The sequence below is a fragment of the Netta rufina genome (genome assembly GCF_964035555.1).
Source record: "Netta rufina genome assembly, chromosome: 8".
Taxonomy (NCBI): domain Eukaryota; kingdom Metazoa; phylum Chordata; class Aves; order Anseriformes; family Anatidae; genus Netta; species Netta rufina.
This window is the reverse complement of record NC_140131.1, coordinates 3,344,835-3,370,544: the sequence shown is the minus strand read 5'-3', so window position 1 is coordinate 3,370,544 and position 25,710 is coordinate 3,344,835. Positions and strand designations below refer to the sequence as shown.

Below are 25,710 nucleotides of genomic sequence, written 5' to 3'. Positions count from 1 at the left end.
CTCCCCGCCCCCGCGGGCGGCGCGGAGCGGGCGGGCGGCGCGGCGCAGAGCGGGCGGCGCGGAGGGGAGCGCAGCGGGCGCGGAGCGGGGGCCGCGGCGGCGGCGGCGGCGGAGCGCAGAAAGGGGGGGGGGGCGCGCAGCGAGCAGCGCGCAGCGGGCAGGCAGCGCTATGCCCCTCAGCCCCAGCCGGGCGGGCGTGCCGAGCGCCTAGTGCGGGGCTAAGTCGAGGCGGGGTTAAAGTTCGGCTCATGGAGCGGCTCCGCGCCGGCTGCAGTTTGGCAGAGTTGGAAATGTGAAAGCAAGAAGCAGGCTCGGGGCTCCCCCTCCTCTCTCCTCTTCTCTCTCTCTCTCTCTCTCTCCTCTCCTCTTTTTTTTTTTTTTTTTTTTTTTTTTTCTCCCCTCTCTCTCTCTCTCTCTCTCTCTCTCTCCCTCTGTCCCCCCCCCCCCTCCGCCCCCCTCCCCTCCTCTCCCCCTCTGTCTCCCTGTGTCCCCGCACACGCACACCTCCAGCCCGCAGCCCCCCGCAGCAGACATGTATTCTCCGCTCTGTCTCACCCAGGTAAGCGGTGCCGGGGCGCGGTGGGGCCGGCGCTGCTTGGGGGGGGGTCGAGGGGGGGGGTCGGGGGGGGGCCGCGTGTGCGCCGGGGCAGGGGCAGGGGGCGGCTCGCCGAAACTTCACTTCGGTGCCTTTCCCTTGCATCTCCCCCCCACGCACACCCCCCTCTTCTCTCTCTCCCCATACCCCCTTTCCCCGCACGGCCATTTGCGGCGGCACATGGCTAATGGCGCCTACTTATTAACGGCTTAATTAATAAGGGGGGGGGGGTGTGTATGGGGGGGGGCCGTGCGGGCGCGGGGCTTTGCGGGACGCCCCCCGCACCGCTGCCGCCGCGGCCCCGCCGTGCTTGGTCATCCGCGATCGATGCCGGCGCCGGAGCGCCCCGGCCGCCGCTGCGCCCCGCGGTGCCCCCGCTGCCCTCCTTCCTTCCCTCCCTTCCCCTTCCTTTCCCTTCCCTCCTTCCCTTCTTTCCCCTTCCCTTCTTCCCCTTTTCCCCCTTTTTTTTTCCCCTTCTTCCCTTCCCTGCCCTCCCCACCCGACACGCCGGCTCCCCCGCCCCGAACTCCGCACTTTTGTTTACGAGCCGGCGGCGGGGGCGGCCGGGGAGCGGGGGGGGGGAGTGCGTGGAAAAGGAAAAGGGGGGGACGGACACGCGGGGGGCACCCGCGGGACACGCGGGGCACGATCGGCCCCGCACGGCCCCGCGGAGCAGCGCGCAGCAGCCGCGCACGGCCCCGGGGCGGCCGCGCTGCGCGGGGAGCTTGGGGAGTTGCGCGCAATTTTGGGGGGGACACCCCCCGCACGCCTCCCGCACACCTCCCGCAAACTTGTTTCGGGGTGCGGGTGCGTGTCTGCCCCCCCCCTTCCCCTTTCAGCCGCCCGCGGGACTCGGCGCAACTTTTGCGCCCCCCCCGGGCCCCGTTTGCGGGGAGCTGCGGCCGGGAACGAGGGGACCCGGGGGGGGGTCCCCGCGGTGCCCCCGGGGTTGCGCGGCCGCGGAGCGCCGCCCGCCCCCCCCCCCTGCCCGCTCCCTGCTGCAGGACGCTAAATTGCACACCTTCAATTAGCAGGATATAATGGTTTAACGAGGAAACGCTTTGTGGCGGACTCAAACCCCAGATTATTTCCTCCTGCAGGAGATTTTTGCCTACATTATTCTCACTAATTTAATTTGAATGCATATTTTTGAATATTTTTTTTTCGCTTTTTTTTTTTTTTTTTTTTTCTTCTTTTTTTACAGCCCGGTGAGAAAGCCTCTCCGGGCTCTTTCTGGCCAGGAAAAAAAATAAATAAATAAAAAATTAAATAAGGCGACGAAAGGCAGCGAGAGGGCAGGCGGCTGCCCAAACTTCGGGGGGCTCCCTTCTCTTTGCGCCCCCCCCCCCCCAGCCTCCCAGTCGGGGCGCCCCGCTCGCAGCGCTCAGCCCGGAGCCGCCGCTGCTTGCCCGGAGCCTCACGGCCTCGGGGGGGGGAGAACGGGGCCGGGGGGCACTTTGCAGGGCACGGAGCTGCGGCTCCGAGCAAGGGCCCGGCCAAACTTCGCTCCTCTCCCTGCCAGCTCCGGCCTCCGACAGCCCCGGGGCTGCAGGGGGGAGCGCAGCGCCCTGCCCGGGGGCACCGGGCATCGCCACCTCTCCCCGGCCCCACCGGGGCTCCTTGCCCTCGGTAGGCCCAGTTGCACATGAAGGGGAGAAAATAAAAGCCATGGGCCCGTTGGTCGTTGTCTCAGTCCCCCCTCTTCTTTTTTATTTTTTTCCTACCCCCCCCCCCCCCCCCCAAAAAAAAAAAAAGCCCAGACAAAAGCCAGCAGCGCTGCCGGTTGTGCAAATCTCGCATTCTTGTTGCACATTTGGAAAAGTAAGGCGAGGATTAGAGGCCTCCTGACAAACTCTTCCCTCGGAAGGATCAGTGAGGTGATTCTGTCATTTTCGGTGGAAAAAGGGGGCAAGTCCCCGCCAATTGCAAGCAATTTGCTATTTTCCCTTTCGGGACTCCTAGGAGCTTTTAGCGATAGGAGTTTTGGAAGGGGGATTTTTTTTGTTGCTGTTAAGTTTGGGTTCAGATTTAAAGGGAAAGCTTTAGAAAGTGGGTTAGAAAAGGAAAACAAACAGAAATCATAGTTAAGAGCGTATTTATCCAAGCACTGTAACTGAAATGGCATGAGCATTTTGTAGCAACTGTCAGGAAAATCTAAACATCGTTCCATTTACATATCTGCTGCAGATCTAGGGACGAGTTGGGGAACATATGCACATCTCCTAATAGATTTACAAGCAAATGGATTGTAAAAATATTAACAAGGGTCGCTGTAGCTGGCTTAATTTCAAAAAGATCAGCTCGAATATATTGTTTCAAAAGACTCCTCTGCAGCGTTACATTATGGCGAGCCTCCTCGGTCGGGTTTTGGGGCTCTTTTGTCGTGCTTTTTTGCACCTTTCTGCAGAGCAGCCGAGACTTGCGGTGCGAGCAGACGCAGAATCGTGCGGCCCAAATTCGAGGTGCTGCTTAGGAACAGGCAGCGCTCTGCAGAGCTGTGTCCTCCAACTTTGGGGAGTATCGCAGGGAAAACTTTCTCTTTATGCTCGCCTTGCCAGTTTTCCTGTGCCTTTTATTTTTAGGTGACCCATCAGGCGCCGAGGAGGGAAAGCAAATGTCTTTATCAAATACTCTGAAAGTTTCCCTTAGAGCTAACTTGGGGAAAGGCAAAGATCATCTCTTTTTTGCACGAGTTTCTTAAAATCCGTGTGTTTTGCAGCGAGGCTGCAGACAAGTCTGCACATCTGTTAGCACACTTGCATTGACACATTTCCAAAACTTTTTTTTTTTTTTTTTTTGCTATAATAACACTGAAATAAATAATTGTATTGTGCAGGAACCGCTCCCCCCCCTCCCCGCTTCCAGCACAATTTGTTTGATCCGTCCTGAGTGCTTTTATTTCCACTTCGCCTGTGCTAATATCTCGACGCCGAGATTTCGGCGGCGCGCTTTTACGGAGGACCGTGTCTAGGAAGACAGTTTGAAAGTTAGTCTGTTTATGAGTCATTAACCTTTTCTCGCCGTACACCATTTTGAAAAGACACATTGGAGCCTGGCACGGACGTGCTCACCTCGAGCCGAGCAGCGCCGCTTCTCATTTACTTCAGCCATGGGACCGCTTCAGAGCGGACCCTGGCTGCACACTGAAGCATACCTTATTTTTTTCCATTTCTTTTTTTTTCTCCCCAGATCTTTTAAAAGTTTTTTTTTTTTTTCTCCTTTTTTTTTTTTTTTTTCCTTCGGGTGTTGCTTTTACCTCCCCGTTCAGGTTCACGCCGTAGAAATCGGCTTTAGCGCAGGTTAAAGCAGCTCGCTCTTGGATAGCATCCAGCGTCGAGCCAAAAAAGTCCCGAGCACATGAGATCAGTCAGGACAAAGCGCTGCTTAAAGCAGAAAAGTTAAAATATTTCAGGATATACCCAGACGTGTTCAGAAACCATTAATGCTTAAAGCGATCCCCTGCCTCATTGTAGGTCCGTCCAGCGTCTGCTGTGTGTACCTTAGCAGATAAACTTGGCCTCGACAAAAGGCCTTTTTTCCTTCGTGGCTCCCTCCGAGCAGGGCAGGGGAAGGACAGGAGGGAGCAGAAGTGTGGATTTATTATTTTTAATAGCTCACAGGGACCTGTAGTTTTTATCTTTCTTTCCTGTGAGAGCTCTTTCTCGGGGGGGAGAGCAGCTCCATGTGCTCTGATTGTGCCTTCTCCCACTTTTCGAATCTACCGACTGCAAACTCGCAGCAATCTTTTTTTTTTTTTTTTTTCCCCCTAAACTTTGCTGAAATTTGAAACTAAGATCTTTTCTAGTAGAGGAGGGGAGTAAAAAAAAAAAAAAAAAAAAAGGAATGTGTCAATCATTGGAGTGATTTATTTTATTTTACCTGCTTAGGTTTTAATAATCATCCATAGTACTTGTGATTGCTGCCGCGCTGCTGCTGTGCTATGATGAAATAGATTATGCCATTTGGGGCAGTTTCTAACAGTCTGTGTTTAAAATTAAAATAAATGCTGCAAAACTACATATAGATTTAGGTATTTACAATTTTAGGGCCTCTCAGAATAAGTGGAGTGAAACCTTTTGGGAAGCCAATAGAAGCCCTTGAATTACGACAGAATTTTGCTGCTGGGTATTTCTACTATCGATTTCTTAATTTTTCATAATTTTTTGCAAAGAAAATGTAAGTTAAAATAAGGTACGGAAAGGACATGAGATGTCTGCTTTAGTCATATTTACAACAACCTGAAATGATTTGGGTAGGAAACGTACTCCATGGGATAATTAAAAAAAAAAAAAAAAAGTTAGTTAAGCTGAAAAATCCCCAGTGTTGTCTTGCAAGATTAAGCACTGGTTGGCTTTCGCCATGCTGGGAGAAACGTTGTACAAATTACTTTTATTTTCCCCCCCTGGAGGGCCCAATCCTGAGGCGTGGAGGCGCTCGGCCTCTGGGAGCAGGGCCGGCCCTGCACGCGGCGCTGGATCAGGCCCCACAGGCTCTGTACGGCCCCGCGTGCACCGCGATACGTGTATATGTTTATTGTTTTGCTTTGTGTTCATTTATTTATTTATTTATTTTACAAAAGAAAAGGGGAGGGGGGTGTCTTTCTTGCTTTTTTTTTTTTTTTTAACGTCAGCATAATTTTAATCGGGATTACTTTTGTGTCGAGGAGAGGGGGGTGATCTCTAACACGTCGTTCCACAAAACGAGCAGTGTCTCTGGGTGGCAAAAGTAACTTTCCAAGAACGGCATTTTCCTTTTAAATCTGTGAAAATATGACAGAGCGTGTCTAAAAAAAAAATAAAAATAATAATTCTTGACCTATTTGCACGAGTCGCGCTAAGGTTTTCTGTCACCGCAATTTTCGATTTTTCAAGTCTCCTTTTATTTTATAGAAAGTTTGTTGTGTTTCGGTACGCCTTAATACCACGTTTTTATTTTTCTTTTTTTCACAGAATATAATCCTAACTTTCTTTAAAAAAAAATAAAAATAAAACTTTGTGTTTTCTAAGATTTTTGCATTAGTGACTGCCGAGCAGGCGGGATAAACGTGCAGACGGGCCGCGGTACTTTCTCATCCCTGTATGGTTTGGGAAACAGAGAGAAAAGCTCCCTTCATTGTATTCCTATACGCAGCTCTATCGGCACGTTACTATACCGCGCGCTGCTATTTCCAAATATATCTTAGGGAAAGTTTTACTATACTTTAGACTTCCCCATACAAACATTGATTGGCATCCAAATGTTTAGAATTTGCCAAATTGGCGGGCATACGCTGGCTACACCGCAAGCAGCGGGGTCAGGGAGAGAGCAAAGGGAGATACGCGCTCCGCGAATGGGCTCAGGTCCCCACGCCGCAGCGTGGCTGTTGGCTTTTAACTCATTCTCCCCTTTTTTTAAAGAAACCTGAAGTTCACGAGGGGGGCCCGATCCTTGCCCCATCGCCACCCTGTCTCGAGTGGCCGCCCGCTTTTCTGAGGGTTGGTGCGGGGAGCAGGGGCAGCCGTCGGTGGGTCGGGGGGAGATGGCTGAGCTCGGCCGTAATTCTTGCCTTCCCCCCGTCTGGAGGCTTTCGTCGGGCTTTGTTGGTGGTTTTGCGTGACATCGACGCTTCTCTGTGACTTTTTCAGGATGAATTTCATCCCTTCATCGAAGCACTTCTGCCTCACGTCCGAGCGTTTGCGTACACGTGGTTCAACCTGCAAGCCCGAAAAAGAAAATACTTCAAAAAACATGAGAAACGCATGTCAAAAGAGGAAGAGAGAGCCGTGAAGGACGAACTGCTAAGTGAAAAACCCGAGGTAAAGCAAAAATGGGCATCCAGACTTCTGGCAAAGCTCCGGAAAGATATCAGGCCTGAATTTCGGGAGGATTTTGTTCTCACAGTCACAGGAAAAAAGCCTCCGTGTTGCGTCCTTTCCAATCCAGACCAGAAGGGCAAGATGAGAAGAATTGACTGCCTTCGCCAGGCAGATAAGGTCTGGAGGTTGGACCTCGTTATGGTGATTTTATTTAAAGGTATTCCGCTCGAAAGTACTGATGGCGAGCGCCTTGTAAAGTCCCCACAGTGCTCTAACCCCGGGCTGTGCGTACAGCCCCACCATATAGGAGTTTCTGTTAAGGAACTCGATTTATATTTGGCATACTTTGTGCACGCAGCAGGTAAGTGCGTTTATATACAACTTCTCCAACTCTCGCGGTCCTCCCGGCCTCGGCGGTTTCGGGTGCCGGGCCCCGGCCACGGCTGCATGAGCGGCGCGAGGCGGGAGGGAGCGCGGCCGCCGGCATCGCCCGGCCCCAAATTCGCCCTTTTTCGCTGGCCTTTCTCGTGCAGCTGCTTAAAAGCAGGCTCTCGTTTTCCTGGGGTTAACGGCAGATGGGCGTTTTGGGGCATCCTTTCTCAAGTGTTATCCGGGCTTCCTATTTTCTGCGGTGGAGGGAATGCAGAGCGATTTATTTTTTAATTTTTACTGTTTAAATAAACTTTGTTTATATCAATCCTGAGAGGGCGAGGGGTTCCCGAGGTCAGGGCTGCCAGGCATCCTCACCCACATGGGAATGCAAACCCCACATAGGGGAAAAAGGGAGAAGAGCCCCCCAGTAGGCAGCCAAGGCAGCTGGGTCTGGAAGGTGCTGCAAACAAATTTGGGGTCATCATTTTAGGACAACGAGGTCAACAGCATTTAAAAAAAAAAACAAAAACACACAAAGTGAAACATCAGTTTATACATGAAATATACATGCAGTTCTTGAAACAAACTCCTCGTTGGGTAACACTGTGTGTGGGGAGGGCTGAAGTGTTTTGATCTGTGATGAAACTGAAAATGTTGGGGCCTCCAGCACCAAGCTCAGCCTGCCCGGGGGTTGCCTCGAGGTGTTAGAGGATGTGCAGTGGGATGGCGGGATAAAATAGTGTGCTATTGTATGTCCTTCAAGTGACTGTATTGCAGAAAAATGTGAGCGTATGGTGTGCTAGGCCCTGGTCTTCTTATATGGGACGCATATAGGATGCACGTAGGGCTGACCTGCAAGTGGAGGGGTTGGGCAGGCCGAGAGAACAAAGAAGAGGGGCGAGGGTGGGATCATATTTGTACAGGCCACGTATATATAAATATTTATCTATAAGAAAACTTAGAGAATTGCAGCGCTGGGAGTCAGCATTTTTGACACCACGGTTTTTTTTTGAAGGGGGGCGTAGAAAGTTTTGAGCATCCCGAAGTTTTCTGCACCGCATCCCCGTGGTGCTGGTGGAGACGTGCGGCTGCGATGTTCTCGACGCAGCCTGCCCTCGGGAAGGACTTCGAGCATCCTCGTGCCACTTCCCTCCGATAAGCTGCCAGATTTGCTTTGCACTTAGGTGCGACGCGGTTAAATCATAGTGCACGTTTCTGGCAGGAGGGAGCTAGGCAAATATTGTGGAAAGGGATTTATTTGCTCTGCGATTTATTACGTGGCACGCCGGAGCAAGGATTACCGATCGTGGCTAACCAAAGGGAGAAGGGGATGGGGGGCACGGCCTCAGCTGAGGGGCCGGGGGTGCTCGCTGCCCTGCTCTCCTCCGTGCCCAGAGCCGTGCTGGCAGCCTGGGCACCACCACCTTGCTGTTGGTTAGGTTTATTTAGGGCACGAGGCCGGTAAGTGCCAGTCCGTATTGCATTTCCTAAATGCGGAGCAGCCTGCTGCAAAGGGCAAGGGGTGCCAACAGAAAGCAGAGGTCTGGGGTGAGCCTGCGGGGAAGCTCCCAGGGACATGAGATGGGGAGAAAAGGGAAAATCCAGGCGTGTGAGTGCTGCAAGGGACCGGAGGGTTCTCTTCCTGTTGAAGTAGTCAGGCAAGAGACGTTGTAAAAGTTCAATATTGTGATTAGGGATATACCATCTTATCAGCGTGCTGTTGGCAAACACTCGCCTTGATAGCGAACTCTTATTTATTTCTGCGTTCATTGTCAACAGGCAGTGATTGCACTAATTGTTCTCCGGGCTAGCTGTTTGCCGTGGAAAGTTGGTGCGAGGCTTCAGATCTTTCCCCGTGGAGGTTCACGGTTTTGTTCAGGCGGCAAACCCGCTCGTGCAGACCGCGCCGCTTCGTATTTTGGCTGTCGTTTGCTGCTTGTTCGCAGCGCATTGTGCTCGCAGCGCACTGGTGCGTGCTGCGGCTTTGCTGCAGCACCGCGCCGCCGAGGGGGACCGAGCGATTTTTTAGGAGGTAGCACAGGGTAGCCGTCGCCTGTGTCGCTTCACGGAGGTGTGCTGGAAGCACCATCCGTAGGCTACCTTTTCTTTTTTTTCCCTTTTTCCTCGCTTTTTTCCCCCCTCCGATGTATCCCAGCAGTCTTTGTTACACCTGAACATTGGCCAAGTTGCCAGCCATTGGTTCCCGCAGACCCGCAGTAATGGCAGCTTGTGCCGTGTGCGCAACAGGAAAATTACAAAAGAAAAATATTAAGGGTCCTTTGTCTCAAACTCCATCAGAGCTGCCTCCAGAAATGTATGGACCCGTTAGCTCTGAGGAGGATGTCGCCAGCACAGATATTAGGTAGGCTGGTCAACTTACATATAGCGGATTTGACAAGCATCTGCTATAGTACAGAAGATTTGTAAACACTAAACAATGTTTTTACCTCCTTAAAAGTTTTGAGAAGTTGCCAGTATTGGCAGGAGGCACAGACTCCAAAACGTGCTTGAAGATATGTGCCAAAACCATTGTGACCTTTTCACCCATAGTGCTTGCTTCTCTTTTTCTTCTCCCTTTTTTTTTTTTTTTTTTTCCCTCTTCTTCTTTTTGTTGGGGGGAGCATTCTCTTCCAAGATGCCTTATTCGAGATGACTTAGCAGTGAGATCTCCCTTTCCTTCTAAACATGTACGATAATTATTGCTTTGAATCCACGCTTTTTCTTCAGTAGGCACTATCATCTGTAAGAGAACACATGTGCTCAGATTTAAATGGTGCTTCTTACAAAGCTACTGAAATCAATTATTCTCTTTAAGAACTGGCTAGAAAGAAAAAACAGAAATATGCAAATACACAAACTACATGTCATTTTCGTTTAAAAAAAAAAAAAAAAAAGGAAAGGAAGGGAGAGGAAAGGAAAAGAAGATCGGTGTTTTGTGAATTAGAGGTTGACCAAAAAATGTATTGAAATGTAGAGTATTGCTCTCAGTTTGCAGTTTCTAATCTGCTTAACTAAAAGCAGGCGGCATTTTCATACCCTAAACTTGGGTTTGCTTTTTAGTTTTCACTTATTCTACGCTTGTATCAAATGACAAGTTGGAAACCATTGTGGCAAACCGTTTTCTTTGTGGGAGTCAAACAGTAAAGCTAATTTATGGCCAGTCCTTTACCAGATGATCTGTATCAGAATCTACAATATACTAGGCACGTGGCAAGGTCACAATTTAAGTTGTTAAGGTCACAACCTTAGCCACCAGGCATTTGACCTTTTAGATAAAGTTAACCTTTGTTCATTAGTAGGCACTCAACCGAGAACTTTCTGGAGTTTTTTACTGCTTTGGAGTTCCTTCTGCTAATGTGATCAGATTGGAGGAAGGATTCGCAATGGAAGTAGTTAAATTTTGTGAAAGGTCACAGTTTTTAGAGACTCCATCAGTGGGCAGAGCCGGATGGCAGGCGACAGGAATTGACACTGCAATGCCCGATTTTTTTATTTATTTATTTTTATTTTTTTTTTTATAGACCTCGTTACGTGCTTTGGGCGAGAGTTGAGCTAGCCACGTATTTGTGGCGGAGAAAATCTCTTAATCTTTTGGACAGGCGTCTAAAAACCTGGAATTTTAGTAAAACCGGGGAATGGCTTTTTATTTAAGTGAGTTATTTTTTCTGACTCTCTTAATACTTAGAATAGGAGTCAGAGAAGGAGCAAGAAGTCAGCTTTATTCCTGCGACTATGAAAATTTACTTAGGGTCTAAATATGCTCTATGGCCAATTGCCTGGGTAACAGTATATAACGCATGACCTTGAACTTTAGGCAGGCCCACTTGATGTTCCGAGTGGCAGATTTAAAATATTTCTGCTTGGACCATCACAAAGATGCCCCGGTCGAAATAACGTGAAGATTGGTTCATAAAGCAAACGACTGCAGATAGTCAAAATACCCATGGAGGTATCACTTAGCTCCGTGTCCGAAAGGTACATCACACTTTGCACCGTAATCTTTTAGTACAATTGTTATTGATTGTTGCTGCATTAATCCCGCTAATAGCCGCAGCCGGTCCGGCGCGTTGCAGCGGTGTGAGAGGTGTTCTGACAATACCGTACATCACGGAAAGAGCTGTCGCAGCGTCTCCAGCTCCTGCGATCTGCTTTGCAAAAGTCTGGTGTTCGGCTGTGGAAACTATTGCCGGCTCATATAGAACGCACACCATATTGTTTACTTAATTACGCTGTAGCGGAGGCTCATTTTTAATTATTTAGATAACTTCCTCGCTTTGCTGTGATAGCACATTTATTATTTAATTTAAAATCAAAAGGGCCGCGCTACTGTTAGTTTTTGATGCATTTTACTTTTGTTTTGGCTACGTTATTGTCATTCCTTCATACAGTAATCCAGATAGCCGTGATATGCAGATTGGCCAGATGGTCATGTTAACAGATTGAGAACCCACTTCCCACTGCTAAAGAGCAGGTGTAAGATCAGTGCTTTTTTTTTTTTTTTTCCCCCTTTCCTCCCAAGTTTCAACCAAAATGCTCTTTAGACAGCTCATAATGGTAGTTAAAAAGGGGCACATTTCAAATGGTGTTTGTTCTGTGAAGATAATATGTAATATATATGTCGTTTTTACACGTATCTGAAGACTTTTAAAGCATCCGTGACATTTCCTTCTTATATAAGGCTTTTGAAAGCATAATTCCAATACATGGCTGTTCCAGCATACATCAGAAACGGTCTTTAAAGTTTTGTTTGTGATGTTAATGGTCCCTGTGCATTTCTACGGAACACACGGATTGCATTTACTTTTTCCGAAAAATGTTCAGCCAGCTCTGCAGCAAGTACTTCATACGTGTTCTGTGTGCTGGGCTCCCTGCACGTGTCTGGGGGAACCTGAACAATCCAGTATTTAGATGAGATTTGGAGGCTCATAGGATGTTGTTTTTTTGTTTTTTGTTTTTTGTTTTTTTTTCCATTCATTTTGGCCATTGTGAGATGTGTGTAAATTTAAGGAAAAAAAAAAGTGAAATTAGGTTGTCTCATGGTGTTTCTGTCCTTGAGGAAAAGGCAGATTTTGCATTACTGCAAAAGGCTGGTAAGAGGTTGCCGTACAATGCCAGTGCTGGAAGCCTGCATCTGTATCCCACTTGGAAGTGGATGTGGGAGATGCAAGCTGCAGCTCCTCGGCACCCCCAGTTCCCTGTACCCACCCATCGCCGGCGCGCATCCAGCTGCACGGCAATTACACGCCCTGCATGGCACAGAAAGATATCTCCATCTATCGACACGTTCTGTTTCGGGGAGTGGGGCTGACGGCTTTCTGCAGGGCAGGAGATGACAGAAGCAGGATTTAGGTCGGGACAACTGCGCTCCCCGTGCCGTTGTAACCGAGCCGGTGAGTATCCGTGATAATGCGGACACTAACTGGTGCGGCACTCCGGACGGTCTGCTCCATCACGAACCCCTGGCAGGAGTTCAGTCATGTGGTTTAGCTTTCCCCTTTCTCCAACAACAACAACAGCAACAACAAATAAACACTGGATGAAGACATGTGCAATCTGCCCAGGATGTTTTCCAGGTGATGGGTTAGGCTGGGAACAGCCTGCTGTTTCCGTGCCTTCCTGCCCAGGCGGGGCCGGAGGTGCAGGGCTGGGAGAAGCCCTTGGATGGAAGTCGGCACATACGGAGCAGTGAGGTTTGTGTGTTGGTGAGAGAGTTACCCAATGCTGCTGGCTTGTCTACAAGCGACTGCACTTTTATATTTCCCTTCTTTTCCACCCAATGATGAATAGCATTAATTTAGATCTATTTAAGGCGAGTGTGGGAGAAACCACAATCTTTGTTGTGGTCACTGCTGTACACAGCGGGGCTGAATGTTTCTCTTGGTTGAGGCCTCAAAGCTGAATCTGGAGAACCCAAAACATCATGTCAGCTTTTCAAACCCTTCAAAGAGACACTGGAATCCTAATTGTTCATAAAACCCACTATTTATTATTATGATTATGTATTTTCAATGTTTCTCTCCATTCGGATGTAAAGGAAAGGGCATCCCTCGCGTTGCCTGCCTGGAGCTGCTCTGCAGCTCCTCCTCCCCTCAGCACTTCCACTCCACGTAGCGGCCCAGGCAGCCACAACCAGCAGACAAAACCCAGCTCTCCCAACCCTCAGCCCTCCTCCCAGGGGCTGTGCTTGGCCGTGCACACCCCACACCACAGCCCCTCGGGGGTGTTGGCTGTGGGGGCTCAGGGACCGTCCTTTATGGGGCTGCTGCTGGGGTGTCCTTGCCCAGGGCTGTGGGTCCGGCACTGCCCCCGCCGCCGCTCAGCCCGGCGTGGGCAGGAGCTTGAGCCGCAGATTAAATTACAGGCTGTAAATTCAGGGCAAATTATTTTAGCCTCCTAACAGCAACCGACCCTGCGTGTTTCCTTATGATGGCGAGGACTCTGGGTAGGGGAGAGTTGGTGGTGGGGCTGAATCGCTTTGGCTTCTCTGTCCATGTGGTGTTCTTCATGCCTTTTATCTGTGGTTACTGTTAATTAATGGTAACCACCAAAAAGATGGCTTGATAACACACGATGTACGGGGGAACTTCGTCCGAGCCACTTATTGGGTGGGAGCATTTAGTGTGCCAGCCCGGTGAGTCCCCTCACCACACTGTAGTCCAGCAGGAAGATATAACAATGTATTTATATGTTTTTGGGGAGCCTTTCTAGCCCTGTGGCTCCGTGTGTGTGTCAGGGGATGGGTGGGTGAGCTCAGCCCCGTGCAGAGGCCTGGCAGTCGGGCACACGGCAGGAGGACATGGCTGCCGCGGGGCAGGTCCGTGCCCGCGAGGTGCATGGGGGCCTCCATTTTGTGTGCCAGGCTCGGGTGTGCGAGTGCAAAATGGAGAACGGAGCAGGCTTGCTTTGTTTGCGTCGAGCCGGGCTTTGCCCACTGGATGGGGAAGGTGGGCTGGGGCTGGCCTGCTCACCGAGGCTCTTGGAGCTCAGGGAAACCTTAGATTTTTGAGAAAAGATTGCGAATCTTAAGCTCTTTTTACAGCTGGGTCTGTCCTGCATGCTCGCGCCTATGGAAAAGGAGCTGGCAGGCTGCTCGCTTGCATTTTCGCATTCGGGAAAAGTGCCCGTAGCCAAGCATGGAGACGTGTGTTGCCTGTGGTCCCTGCGCCCCCTCAGGGCACATAGGTCCTTTGGCAAGGCCTGGGAGGGGTGTCCTGAGGGTGTACCTCCATGGGTTCCTCCTGGGGCTGCCGCTGTCTTCTCCAGGCCCTTCATGTCCACCTGGCGAGGTGGCCCTCGGGCCGGTGCAGAGGGCCCCGGGCAGGCATTTCTTCTTCCCCGTGGGCCTTTGGTGCACATCCGTGCCATCGGATTAGCAAGATAAAATCAAGACGGATTTAATGACATGCTATTCTGAAAGTTTCCTGGACTTCATTGTTCATAACTTGGACCCAGATCGGGTTATTTACACATGAGGATTAAAAAGCTGCAAACAACTGTGTGATTTTTGGGGCTGAAAGCAATTAGCATATGTGGGCAGGAGGATATACTGCATGTCTGCGTTCCTTTAAAATATAAATCACAGTTATTTAATTATGTTTTGAGAGGGCAGATTTAAGGATATACTGCAAAATGCATTACCTATTATACCAACATGATAATCTTATTAACCTTGCTTTCTACTTTTTAATTTTATTGTGCACCCTGTATAACTCTTACGATATCAAAAATAATTACTTGGAGAATACATGATGTCAGAGGTCCGATATGACATTTATCTTCACAAGTGAGGAGACGGCTATCTCGTGCATTGCATAACAGCATGGCAGGCATCAGATGGGGCCAACACCACAGAAAGGAAGCAAGATAAATAGCGTCAGATGTTATTTCATGTATGTGCGTGCTTTTGCAGATTTGTGTTATAGCTGAAGGCCAGCTTGACCAAACTTACTGAAATTTAGCATCCGTGGGCCTCCCCCACAGATTATAAAGGCTGAACACTGTACTTGCATGTACAACACAACACTCTTAGGTGAGCCGATATTTCAGGGTAGCTCTGTATATTCAGCCCCAATCCACCCAGCTCGATCTGCTGCTAAAACCGTGCTGCCCATCCCATTCCTCCTAAGGGCAGTGCCCATCTCTTTTTCTGTCCTTCTCTCCTAATGTATGATATATGTTGATATTTCCCCCTTATTTTGTGAGGGAATGGGTGAGGGTGATGGGTGAGGGGAAACAAATGCCATAATAATATCCGTTTTCAGAAGAATATAGTTTAATTTTGTGTGTGCGTGCAGCAGCTGCCATTGGCAAGCTGTCGTCTTTGTTGCCATGGGCTTTTTTTTGCATGCGTGCCAGAACATGATTGGATGTTTCAGCATGTTCATGTTTTGGGGTGAGATATATCTGTAGTGAATCACAGAATTATCATTGGATTGGTAGGTTTCCAAGGCAGGATTATTCAGCCAGGTGAGCCGATGGCACTGGAGAGAGCTGTGCGAGCCTGGTACCTGGTGGCTGCTTGGTCAGGTCAATGGTATAAAACTTGCTGGCGCTCCAAATTTTTCGATGGTGTGAAAAGGTCATTCAAAACTACCGCTGTGTGAGCGCTTTGTGCACAAGAGGACGTGTCATGGAGGTGTCCTCCAGCAGGCACACCAGGAAGGCCACCAGCATTATCTGGGGTGGTTTTGCCCTGCCCTTCTCACCTCACTCTGGCTGATGCCGTGGGGCTTTGCATGCCGGGCCAGTGGCACCAGGGACTTTGTTCTCTCTGAGACCCCAGCCAGCAATGCACAGCTCTGCGGCAGGCTCCGGGGCAGGGCTTGGTGTGCTTTTGTAGAAAGATCACACCTTTCCACGGGACGTAAAACCAATGCCGCATTGCCTGCAAGAGCTGCGGGTTGCAGCAAATCCTCCTGACCCTGCCACCGCGGCACTGTGCCGTGACCACAGAGATGTAGTTATTTTTCCTGCTCTTTGGTTCCATCCATTTGTCATATTTATAAGGTGCTCATAGCATCAGTATCTAAACAAAGGCTGAAACCCGCTTTGCACCGTCCTCTGTGATGCACATATCCCTCCTAGCCCCAGCCATCGTCACCCCACACTGAGGTACATGGAAGTGCAGTGGTGCTCATCAGCCTGGGCTGCCTGCAGGCACCATCCCTCGGTGCAAAATGCGATTGCAAGCTCAGGAAATATTGCACAGGGAGGCATCTCCATACAGCCCTCCGGGCTTGGGCCAGTCCTGAACAGGGACCGTGGGCAAAGGGGAAGTTTGCAGGGTGAGTGCAGGTGGCTTGCGCAGCCTGCTGAAGATCTCAGGGCGAAGAACTGAATGCAAAGTGGGGTGTTGAGACAGCTTTATTCATGGTGTGTTTTTCTGCGTCTACAGATTTAGTCTTGTGTGTGAGGTACAGATAATGAGCTGCATGAGCTTTGTAATAAACAGCGCGTCTGGTTAAATTACCGTCGGAATATTTTTGTCTTTAAAGCCAGTACATGTGTTACAAAATACCTTGTAATGCACTGAATGAACACGGATGAACCCCTGTGAAGGTATCAAAAGACAAGTTAGATAGTTACTACGTTTATTGTCAAGATGAACACTTACTGGAGATTTTAATACAGAAATACATTGTCAATCAGATTTCATCCTAAGGATATTCACTGAAATTCTTGTCTGATCGTTTTACCCAGTACGGCTTTAATTTGATATGGAAGGAAACAGCCAAATCCCTCAGTGATGCTAGAAACTTAGGGTAAAATTTAAATTTAATTCACTTTTTTTTTTTTTTTTTTTAAGACAGTGTAGTTTCAAGTAAATTAGAAGAATGAATTCTTTGTATCAGGATGCTTTTCTAAAGCACAGCTAGTGTAGTGATCCCTTGTAGGGAGAGATAGCCACTGCAATGCTTGTATTGTGTGATGACAAGAGCTTTTCCTGACGCGATGAGGACTTCATTTAAAATAGCCAACAAACCAATCTACATTTGCTTCTGTGTTAAAAAGTTAAAAGCAGTTGTTGCAGAGCTAGAAACTAAATCCTGCAGCGTTTTATTTTAAAACTCCACAAACAGCTTGCCTGGCTGTGGGGGGATCAACCCTGAGAGCAGCCAAACCCTCGCGAGTACAGCTTGGGTATTGCTGGAGCAGTTGGAAAAAATACAGGTCAGTTGGGTAAGAAGGGGGATTTTTGTGGTCAAGATGTGTGCTTGTTGTTTTTTTTTTTTCTTTTTTCTTTTTTTTTTTTTTTCTCCTGTAGAGGACATCAGCTTCAACAGCTCTGATTTGGGTTCTCCCTAGGCAGATGCAGTTATAAACACCCAGCCGGGGAGCTCAGTGTTGTTTGGGGATGGACACCCACACCTCAAAAGTGCATCCTCGAGGCGTCTGCTCCTTCCAGTATCACTACATGAGCGTGAGGTATAGGTGAAGCAATCCACTCAAAGCCTGCTTTAAACAGGGGCACGGTTTCATTTTCTGGTCAAAGGCTAGAGCTCAAAATCACGATGGAGATTTGAGAGTGAACCGGTTGTTTTCTGCATGCACGGCCTTTAGTAATAAACCCGTCTATAAAAAAGTGAAGTTTTGTGTCCCAGCTGCATGCCGGCCAGGACACGAAGCCCCAGGAGGGGGACAGCACGAGCAGAGGTCCCCGTCCCGGCACTAGGCTTGGTTCTCTGTCCTCATGCCAGCGAGGAGTCCCCAGACAAGCTTCGTGCGGGCTCGTCGCCCTTGCTGGGACCTCTCTGCATGCAGGGCTGGGACCTGAGGACAATTTGGCTGGGTGCAGGGAAGCTGCCGGAGCCGGCGGTGCAGAGTCAGGAGTCACGGGGCGTCGGGAAAGGGTGGAAGGAGTGGGAGTCCGAAAGGAAAGCGGGACGTTTGCGCGCGCCGCTCTGCAATCCGGGGCGGCGGTACCTCCGGGTTGGAAAGTCTGCTTCGAGCGCCTCAGGAAACTTTCTGTGGTCACACAAGCAATACTTAACGTTAAGAATATTTCCTCGGTAAAAGGGGTGAAGGATTTCCCAGGCTGCCTCGCCTGTGTTTCCGCACAAGCTTTGTTTGCCGTAGCAACTTTTCACGGGAACTTTTCAGCTCCGCGCTGGACGCACGGGGGCCGCCTGCGCGGCTCTCGGATGGGTCGATGGGCACGAAGGCATTTAACATTTTAATTGCCTTCCTATGCTGATTGCCGTGATGACCTGTTTGTTTGGATTATATCTCTTTTTCGTCTTTTTTTTTTTTTAAAAAAAAAAAAAAAAAGGAAAACAAAGGAAGTACAGTGCTGCGCACAGAACAGTTATTAAAAACAGTTGGGAAGCATATAAAAGGTACTGTTTGTGTGAGAAACGGGACAGCTGTGATGGTCTATTGGGAAAGTGTGTACAGATGGTGGTAGGGAGGGGAATGATGACTACATGGCTGATAAATGAAATACAAAAAGCATTAAATTGGTGATCTTTTTAAAGAGTACATTTTTGGTTAGCATTTTTGGTGCATCATTAGGGCTCTTTGTCTGCCTCTTATTTAGCCAGGAAGTGCGACGATCTTCACACATTTGTGGCTCTGATTTTGTTTACAAATAAGGAGTCTGTTTAATAAATTACATACCACGGAATTATTAAAGAAGATAATTAAGCGCAGGGTTTTCACTACGTTGGGCATGGTGCGGGATCGTCCCGAAGACCTCACAATACCACAAATGCGGTTGGGCGTGAATTAGTTACAGTCACACGTGGGATTTCCTGGAGCCTACACAGATTTCTTTGTTTTGCAAGAAGTGGGACCAGCGGCGCGAGCCGGGCTCAGGGAGCGAGGCTTCGGCATTTCAAACCTTCCACCAAAGGCAAAGCTTTGCACGTTTTGCCTTGATTTTACAATGTTGGACAGTCCTGAAGGTGATGGCACACGCAGTGACTGGTGCCTGGCCACAACGCCAGGTTTTTTTAAACTGATCAGTGAAATAATCTCTGCCGGTGTTACATCCCTTTTCCAGCTGAAATAATTGCAGGTTTTCCCTTACACTTTCTCTCTCACCGTCCGGTACCGAGCTTCTCTGCTCATCACTCCTGGGTGCCATCAATGAGGAAAGCATTTTCCTTAATAACAAACAGCCTGCAGTAACGCTGTGCTTTCCCACAAACAAGCCCCGTGTCTGGCCACCCCGCCAGCCCCAGCGATGTGATTGTCCCTGCCGTTCCCCACGTGCTCAGGGTGCTGCAAACCCAAGCATCCAGTCCAGGGCTGATGGAGAGGGGCTGCCACAGCTCGGGGTGGATGAGGATGCAGGAGCTGTGCGGGGTGTGCAGGACTGAAACACCTCCCCAGCGCCCTGCTGGTGAAACACCTTCCAATTTCATTTTATTTTACCTTTTTCCACCTGCACAGCCCTACCCTGGCAAATTCAAAGTGACAGCGGGAGGCCAGGGCCGGTGGCCATGGGCAGAGCACCGGCAACCGCAGCACTGGTGGGGGCACCCGGTGCTGCCAAAAGGGGGTTCAGGAAACCCTCATAAGAGGATCGTGCCCAAAGGGAATTTTTCCAAAGCCCTGTTGGCTGCAGGTTCATCTGCACTCTCAATTTTGTCGATTTAAAAACCGTCCAAAACTTTAAGGCTGCTACTTCGGGGATTGTTTGCTCTCCTGACGTGCTATCACAAACACGTCTTGTTACCAGGCTTGATGAATGACACGTTTCAGCGTGGCTTTTTTTTTTTTTTTTTTTTTTGGGCCAAGTAAATTTTCTTTTGCATTTTCTTGAAATGTGGAAAAAAAGCAAGACTTAAAAAGGTTTAACGTGAAGAAAATGTATGACAACTTGATAGATTGCTTGGGACTTCAGTGCAGTAATCGTGCAAAGTAGGTTGTAATTTTTTTACAGATGCAATGTATTAAAAAGAACAATAGACAAAGAGACGTATAGCATGGGGCTGAAGAGACCGTCTTGGCCAACCTCTGCAAATTTGTTCCGTATTTCAATTATTTAATAGCACAAAAACATTTTTATTGCAGCACATTTTTACTGTGACACTGTACATTTTCTCAGCTGATCAGATCTCGAGTCATTTGCGTTTCTTTTCTACGCCTTCCCCCTAAGTTTACTTCACCTCTCTAAAACAGACCAGACCATTTCATTTGCAGTTCACGGTGAAGGGCCAACTTAGCAATACCTGGGCACGCACGAAATGCCTCGAGTTGACTCCTTCTAATAAATATTTTGTTTTTCACCAGTATGAACTCGTCCTCTCCTTTAGCTTCACTAAGTGCAGAAGTCCAGAAGGCCTCCTAAGGGTTGCGCTGGTGGGCACCACGGAGGCAGGAGCAACCAGTCGCTGCTGTAGGTGCCACTGCCGTACTTCTTGATGGTCCCGGCCCAGCTTCAGACCCGGCCTTGCTGCCAACAAAACAAGCTCCTCAGCCGGAGACGAGGACTTTCATTTTTCCCACTGCAGGGGACTTGGTCCTGCCCAGCAGAGGACCCCCAGCATCCTTTCGAGCCGCCCTGTCCCCTCCGGTGGCCCCGGTGGTGCTGCGCCCGCGAGCAGCCGACAGGAAGGGAACAATTAAAAGTGGAAAGCTATTAAGCAGTCAGGTTTTTATTATGCTTTAGTGTTTTGTTTAAGTCTGTTCTTAATTGGTTGATTAATGTAAGCGAAGTCCTTCTCTCCCCCACCATCTCTACAGATGGCAAATGGTAGGTCCCAACTGTCATTGTGCGCAAGAAAGGTTATGGTTCAAAGTCAGAGATACAGAGATACCACCATAATCAATCATAGGAACTTGTCTGGCTGTGCCCGGCCAGGCAAAAGTTAGGCCCGGTAGCAACATTCCCTCCAAACCCATGCAGGGGAATTTCTGTTCTTCGCTCCGTATTTAGGGGAGACGCGTTCCTGCAAGCTTCCCGCGGCCACGTCCCTTGCATCAGTCCGAGCGGAGCTGCGTGGCTACAGCGAGGGTCAGCACGGCGGTGGCTTCCCTTCTCCTGGGCATCTGCCTCGCTGGTGAGCTCAGATCAGCATCGGGAGCCCGTGCCCAGCAGGAGCAGGAGCCCCGCTCACCGCAGCCTCGGGAGCTCCAGGCTCACGGGCTCTGAATCGCGCCCAGAAGGAATCAAAGCGTACCGCCTGCTTTAAAGAAATGCCTTCAAATGCGTATCTTTGAAACTTTTCTTTTTTTTAAACCTAAGAGGATGATTTATGAAGGCTAACTTCCTTCTCAGGATGAAGCTTAGAATTATGTTTCTGGTATTGATCCATAAAGAGGATTTGCATTTTATTCATACTATAAAAGTGCTTTTAATGGAGACATCGCGGTAATTGAATTTATACTGTGTGTAACTATCGAAGTATCTTTTTAATTATTTTATGTTATGTAATACAATAACTAAACCTAAAGCCTGTGAAAGGGGATGTCTGTACTCTGTCCTTAAGAGTAACATATATAGCTTTTAATATTCTAACAGTGGAATGCAGTTAAGGACATTCTTTATTTGAGAAAAAAAAAAAGGAGAGGGGGGAGAGAGAGAGAGGAGAAAGATTTCATTACATTCAGCACAGTATGAGACTAAGTCAAAGTAGTTTTGCTAATTAAATTCAATTGCTATCCATTAGACCAATGGAATGAGATGAATCTACCATATAGCTGACACAGCACAGGTATGCAATTTGGCTAAATGGCCATTTCTGAACTGCAGCACGCGTTTCTCTCTCTACTTGCTCATTTTTCGAGACTCACAATTTCTGCACAGAAAGAAGTTGAACAGCCACCGACACCTCTCGCTCGGGGAGCACGGCTACGTGTCTAAATGGGCAGTCTCACGGGGTGAGCAGGAGCTGCTGATCAATTTGGAAATGTACTGGAGTAAGCTTATAAAGCTTGAAGCTGGTGGGGAGATGGGTGGTGCTTTTTTTTTTCTTTTTTTTTTTTTCTTTTTTCCTGTGTTCATTCACAGATATTTCCTTTCTCTGCCCATCCAGCTGCATTTGTGAGGCTGCCGGCGGTGGGCTCCTCGGTTTCATGTAGGAACCCAGCGGCTGCTGTAGGAGCAGGTCCCTGTCAGGCTAGGAGTTACCAAAATGACTTGAAATTCAGTTAGTAGGGTAAGTGTGCCCGCGTTTTGGCATTACATGCTACTTTGGGAGATTCTGCATGTCAGACTGAGAAGTCTCCTACCCCAGTGAAATGACAAGAATACCACTCAAGCATTGGCTGAGACAAAATTTTGACAGCCAGCAAGCCTGTAATGCTGCTGAGTGCACAGATTTACACTTCCTGCCAAGATTAAAACGGGCTAAACCCAAAACGGGTATTAGGGATTGTCACTTTAAGAAGAAATAACACATTAGTGCGCTGCGCTGGTGCGAGAGCTGCGAGGATCCCTGAACACTTTTGCTTCCTGGGCTCTTGCAAAGCTCGTGTGTAGTGGTCAGCGTGGTCGGGAACGTGGCGGACTTGCAGAGTGGGCAATTAGGAAGTCAACTTAGAGAAACCTGGCTGAAAAATTTTGCACCTCCCCTCCTTCGGGGCCGGAGATCAAGTTCCAGTTTTGCCTCTCACCGGACAAAATCTCAGCACAGTCCTGGGGGTTTGGTGTGAATAAAGTGTCCAGGCTGTGCCCCTGAACCTCTCTTTCTGCTTCTGATCAACTGTGACAGTGTATTTCCTTCCAGCTATCTCTGTAATTAGCGAAAGGAAAAACAGCTAAGCTGGGCTGAAAAAAGGCCCGGCAAAAAGCGTTCATTTAAGCCTCTCTCGCAACATGGTTTCCTTAAATTTTCTTCCAAGCACAATTGGTTATGCTTTTTATGATAAATCTTTGGGGTCGGGGTATTTGCTCAATGGAATCCAGACAAATAAACGTGAAGAAAAGCATCCTGCTTTAAAAGAAGGAAACAATTAAACCTCCTACTTTGTTATTTACAGTAACTACCTTTTTTTAACAATTGTAGAAGTTCAAATGAAAGTAGCAGTGTGAAGAGGGAAATGTGGGAACTTTCATTTGTCGAGACTTTGCATTTCTTCTGCTTTATAGCCATCAGAAAAGAGATTGTTGTGCATTCTATTAAATACTGCCAGTATGATTAATTTAAAGGGTTACATTTTATTGAACCCTGGTGTAGATGTTCTTTGTCAACTCACATTCACTGCTAGTTAGAGTGTGTGTCGCATTTATCAAAACTTTCTGGAGCCCCTCTCACCTCATTAGCATGTGAATCTCTATTGAGCAGTTAATGTCCGTTACAGCGAGAGTGCTCAATTCTTGTTTTCAATAAGCCAGTTGTAAAATGTCAGACTGTCACTTACAATATAAAAAAGCAAAAATGATGGTATTTGTAAAAATGTTATCACCTCATAAAAACAAATTGTAAAGACATGAAAGTGATCTTGGTATGCTTTGCTTTCAGAAGTGAGTTAGTACAGCTGCTTTAAATACCAGTTGTCTGGATTCCCACACTTTCCTACCAATGGAGAGGTTTACACAAGCATAATTTAAGTTACAATTACCCTAATTAACATCTCATTTGCATAAATTGTTGAAGTCAAAACAACAAAGAATTGCTTAAGAAGCTTAACCCTATTTGTCCAAAATAAAGAGATGAGTTTTCACTTTGCAATCAAAATTGGCAGGTTCATTATGTCCGAGCTAGAATACAAACTTGAGTTATACTATTAATTCATACTTTACATTTTTATGATCGGGCTGCGCTACTCCTCTTTGCGAGGTGCAGGATTTCAAAACATCCTCTCCTTGGTACCAGGGATGCCGAGCTGTCAGGTGGGGAGTCCCCAGCACTCGTGCAATTAGCAAAACCCGTCTCGGCCGCTGAAAGCCGTGTCCCTCGTCCCTCTCCTTTGTGCAGACCCTGGGTCCGTGCTGGGGAGGAGGGAGAGTCGCATCCAGTGCTGTCTGAAAGCTCAGCTCCTTGGAAAGAGGGCTTGGAAAGCGATGGAAGGAGGCCAAGGGACGGCGGTGACAATGGCAACGGGAGGCAGAGAGAGCCTCTGTCCTCCCTTGGCAGAGCTGGCCGGTCCCTGGGGGTTTTCAAAGTGCTGAAGGCCAACAGCAAATTTTGACTCTTTTCTTGGAATACAGAAAACCGTAAAAAGATAACTGCAAGATAAAGTTTTGATACTTTTTTTTAAATTATTTTCTAGTAAACTAGTAAGTAAACTAGTAAGTAAACTTCTGTGTATGGTTTTGGGGCATTGTTATAGGAACTTTGGGTGCTTGTTGGAAAGTTCTGGTCCCGTGCTCCGACCCGTCCTGTTTGAACGTCTGACTCCTGGTAGCTGTGTGCTACAGGCAAAGCGGATTGTTAGGGCTTAATCCAAAGCTGCTGAAGACAAAGGGAGATTTTCCCTCAGACACTTACTGCCCTGGGTAGATTAAAACTGTTCTGCTGGCAAGTCCCGCTACTTTTCTATACCCATTAACCGTTTGCTGCAAAAAAAGACCATTTACATCTGCGGGGACGGCTGTGGGCGATGCCGAGCGAGCGATGCTCGCAGTGGCTGTGCCAGTGCTCGGGGATTTTAGCAGGGACGAGGAAAACGGAGCGCGATGGGACGCGGCGGAGTTCATTAGCCCGCGGGGACGGGGACGCGCGGCGGGATGCCGCTGCGTGCGGGTGGCGCGGGGTTTTGATCAGCTGTCAGGTGCCCGTCTGCCACCGCTAATGAAAGCGTTCCCAGACGCCGGGGCCATATTTTCCTTTCCTGTATTATCTCGTTGCAGCTTCATTAGCTAAGTCAGAGTGAATGTGCATTAGCCCAATAAAACTCTTCCCGGATCCCCGTGATTTAACGTCCCCTCCAATCAGTGCCCTCTGGATGGAGATTATCAGCCGGCGCCTGGACGCGGGTGCAGATCGATTGAAGCGCGCCGGAGCGAAGCGGGGTGCGCGCCGCGCTCGGTTTTAACTCCAGGCTGAGCCTGCGCCGAGAAGCTTTGCAAAGCAGAGATCACAGTGAACTTGTAATCATAAAACAGCTGAACCAAAGATGAATCTCGCCTACCGGTTTTGCATATTTCTTTTTTAAAGATTGCATTATAATTGAGCGGTTGACTTTCGCGTTGCGCTCTTTTTTATGAGCCAGTGATTACACAGTATACAGCGCTTACGCTCTGAACATGAATGAATCTGCCAGTTCTACTACAGTACTCTTTATAAAATAACAAGGCTTACCAGGTGGCAAGAATTGCATAATTGAATTGGACTGAATCCTGGTTTTCCCAACCCAGAGCGGTTACACTTAGAAGTAAATTACAATTAAAAGAGACAGAATGTTTCCATTGTATTAAGAATCCTTAATAGCAAACTTTTCATCCATAAGGCTCTGTTCTCTTCCTGAAGCGTGAGAGAAATTGCTGTATGTGTCTAACTACCATTAACACTAATGGGAGCAACGTACATAAATCCCCGCACGACGAAGGCAGAACAGACCCCAGATGCCTTTAAAGAGGAAAGTGCTTGTAGGGGATGAATAGAAGCACACGAGTCTGTTGGTCCCTGTAACAGCTGCTCTGAAAATGTGCGAGGTCTAAATTTGAGGTGTGGGGTTTTTGGTGAGTCTTCTTTAGCTTCGCTCAGGGTCGTTTTGAGACCAGCCCTCTCCTCCTTCGTCTGGGTCCTGTCCTCAGGGTGCAGAAGGAAGCAGATCCCGAAGCGGAGGGAAAGATGCTGGGGACAGACTGAATCCCACTAAAACCACTATTCATTTTAGGCCTTTAGAAAGTTTCAAAAAAAAAAAGCCCGGCACCGTTTGCCAAGAGTACCCAAGCTCCTCAAGTTTTGCTCACCACTTCCCACCCGTCAGAGCTGGGGATATTGAGAACATCTGTCTGCAGATGTGACAAGAAGAGGAGCGTGCGCCTCCTTCCCCTCCCTTCCAGAGGGCCTTTGGGGTTCCCTGCCTCTTTGTTTCTTACCCTCTGTGTCCCTG

General features: G+C 48.6%; 1 protein-coding gene across 10 annotated transcripts in view; it reads left to right on the top strand.

The window, feature by feature from the left end:
* Positions 1-269: 269 nt before the first annotated feature.
* NFIA (nuclear factor I A) overlaps positions 270-25,710 on the top strand; it is a 248,632-nt gene continuing 223,191 nt past the window's right edge. For 9 of the 10 annotated variants that reach the window (XM_084291335.1, XM_084291336.1, XM_084291340.1 and 6 more), the window contains exons 1-2: positions 427-559; positions 6,220-6,751. In XM_084291335.1, coding sequence (XP_084147461.1) covers positions 533-559; positions 6,220-6,751 — 559 coding nt within the window. In that variant the 5' untranslated portion in view covers positions 427-532. Of the gene's footprint in view, positions 560-6,219; positions 6,752-25,710 lie in introns of all 10 variants that reach the window. The other variant, XM_084291332.1, reaches the window with a different exon arrangement.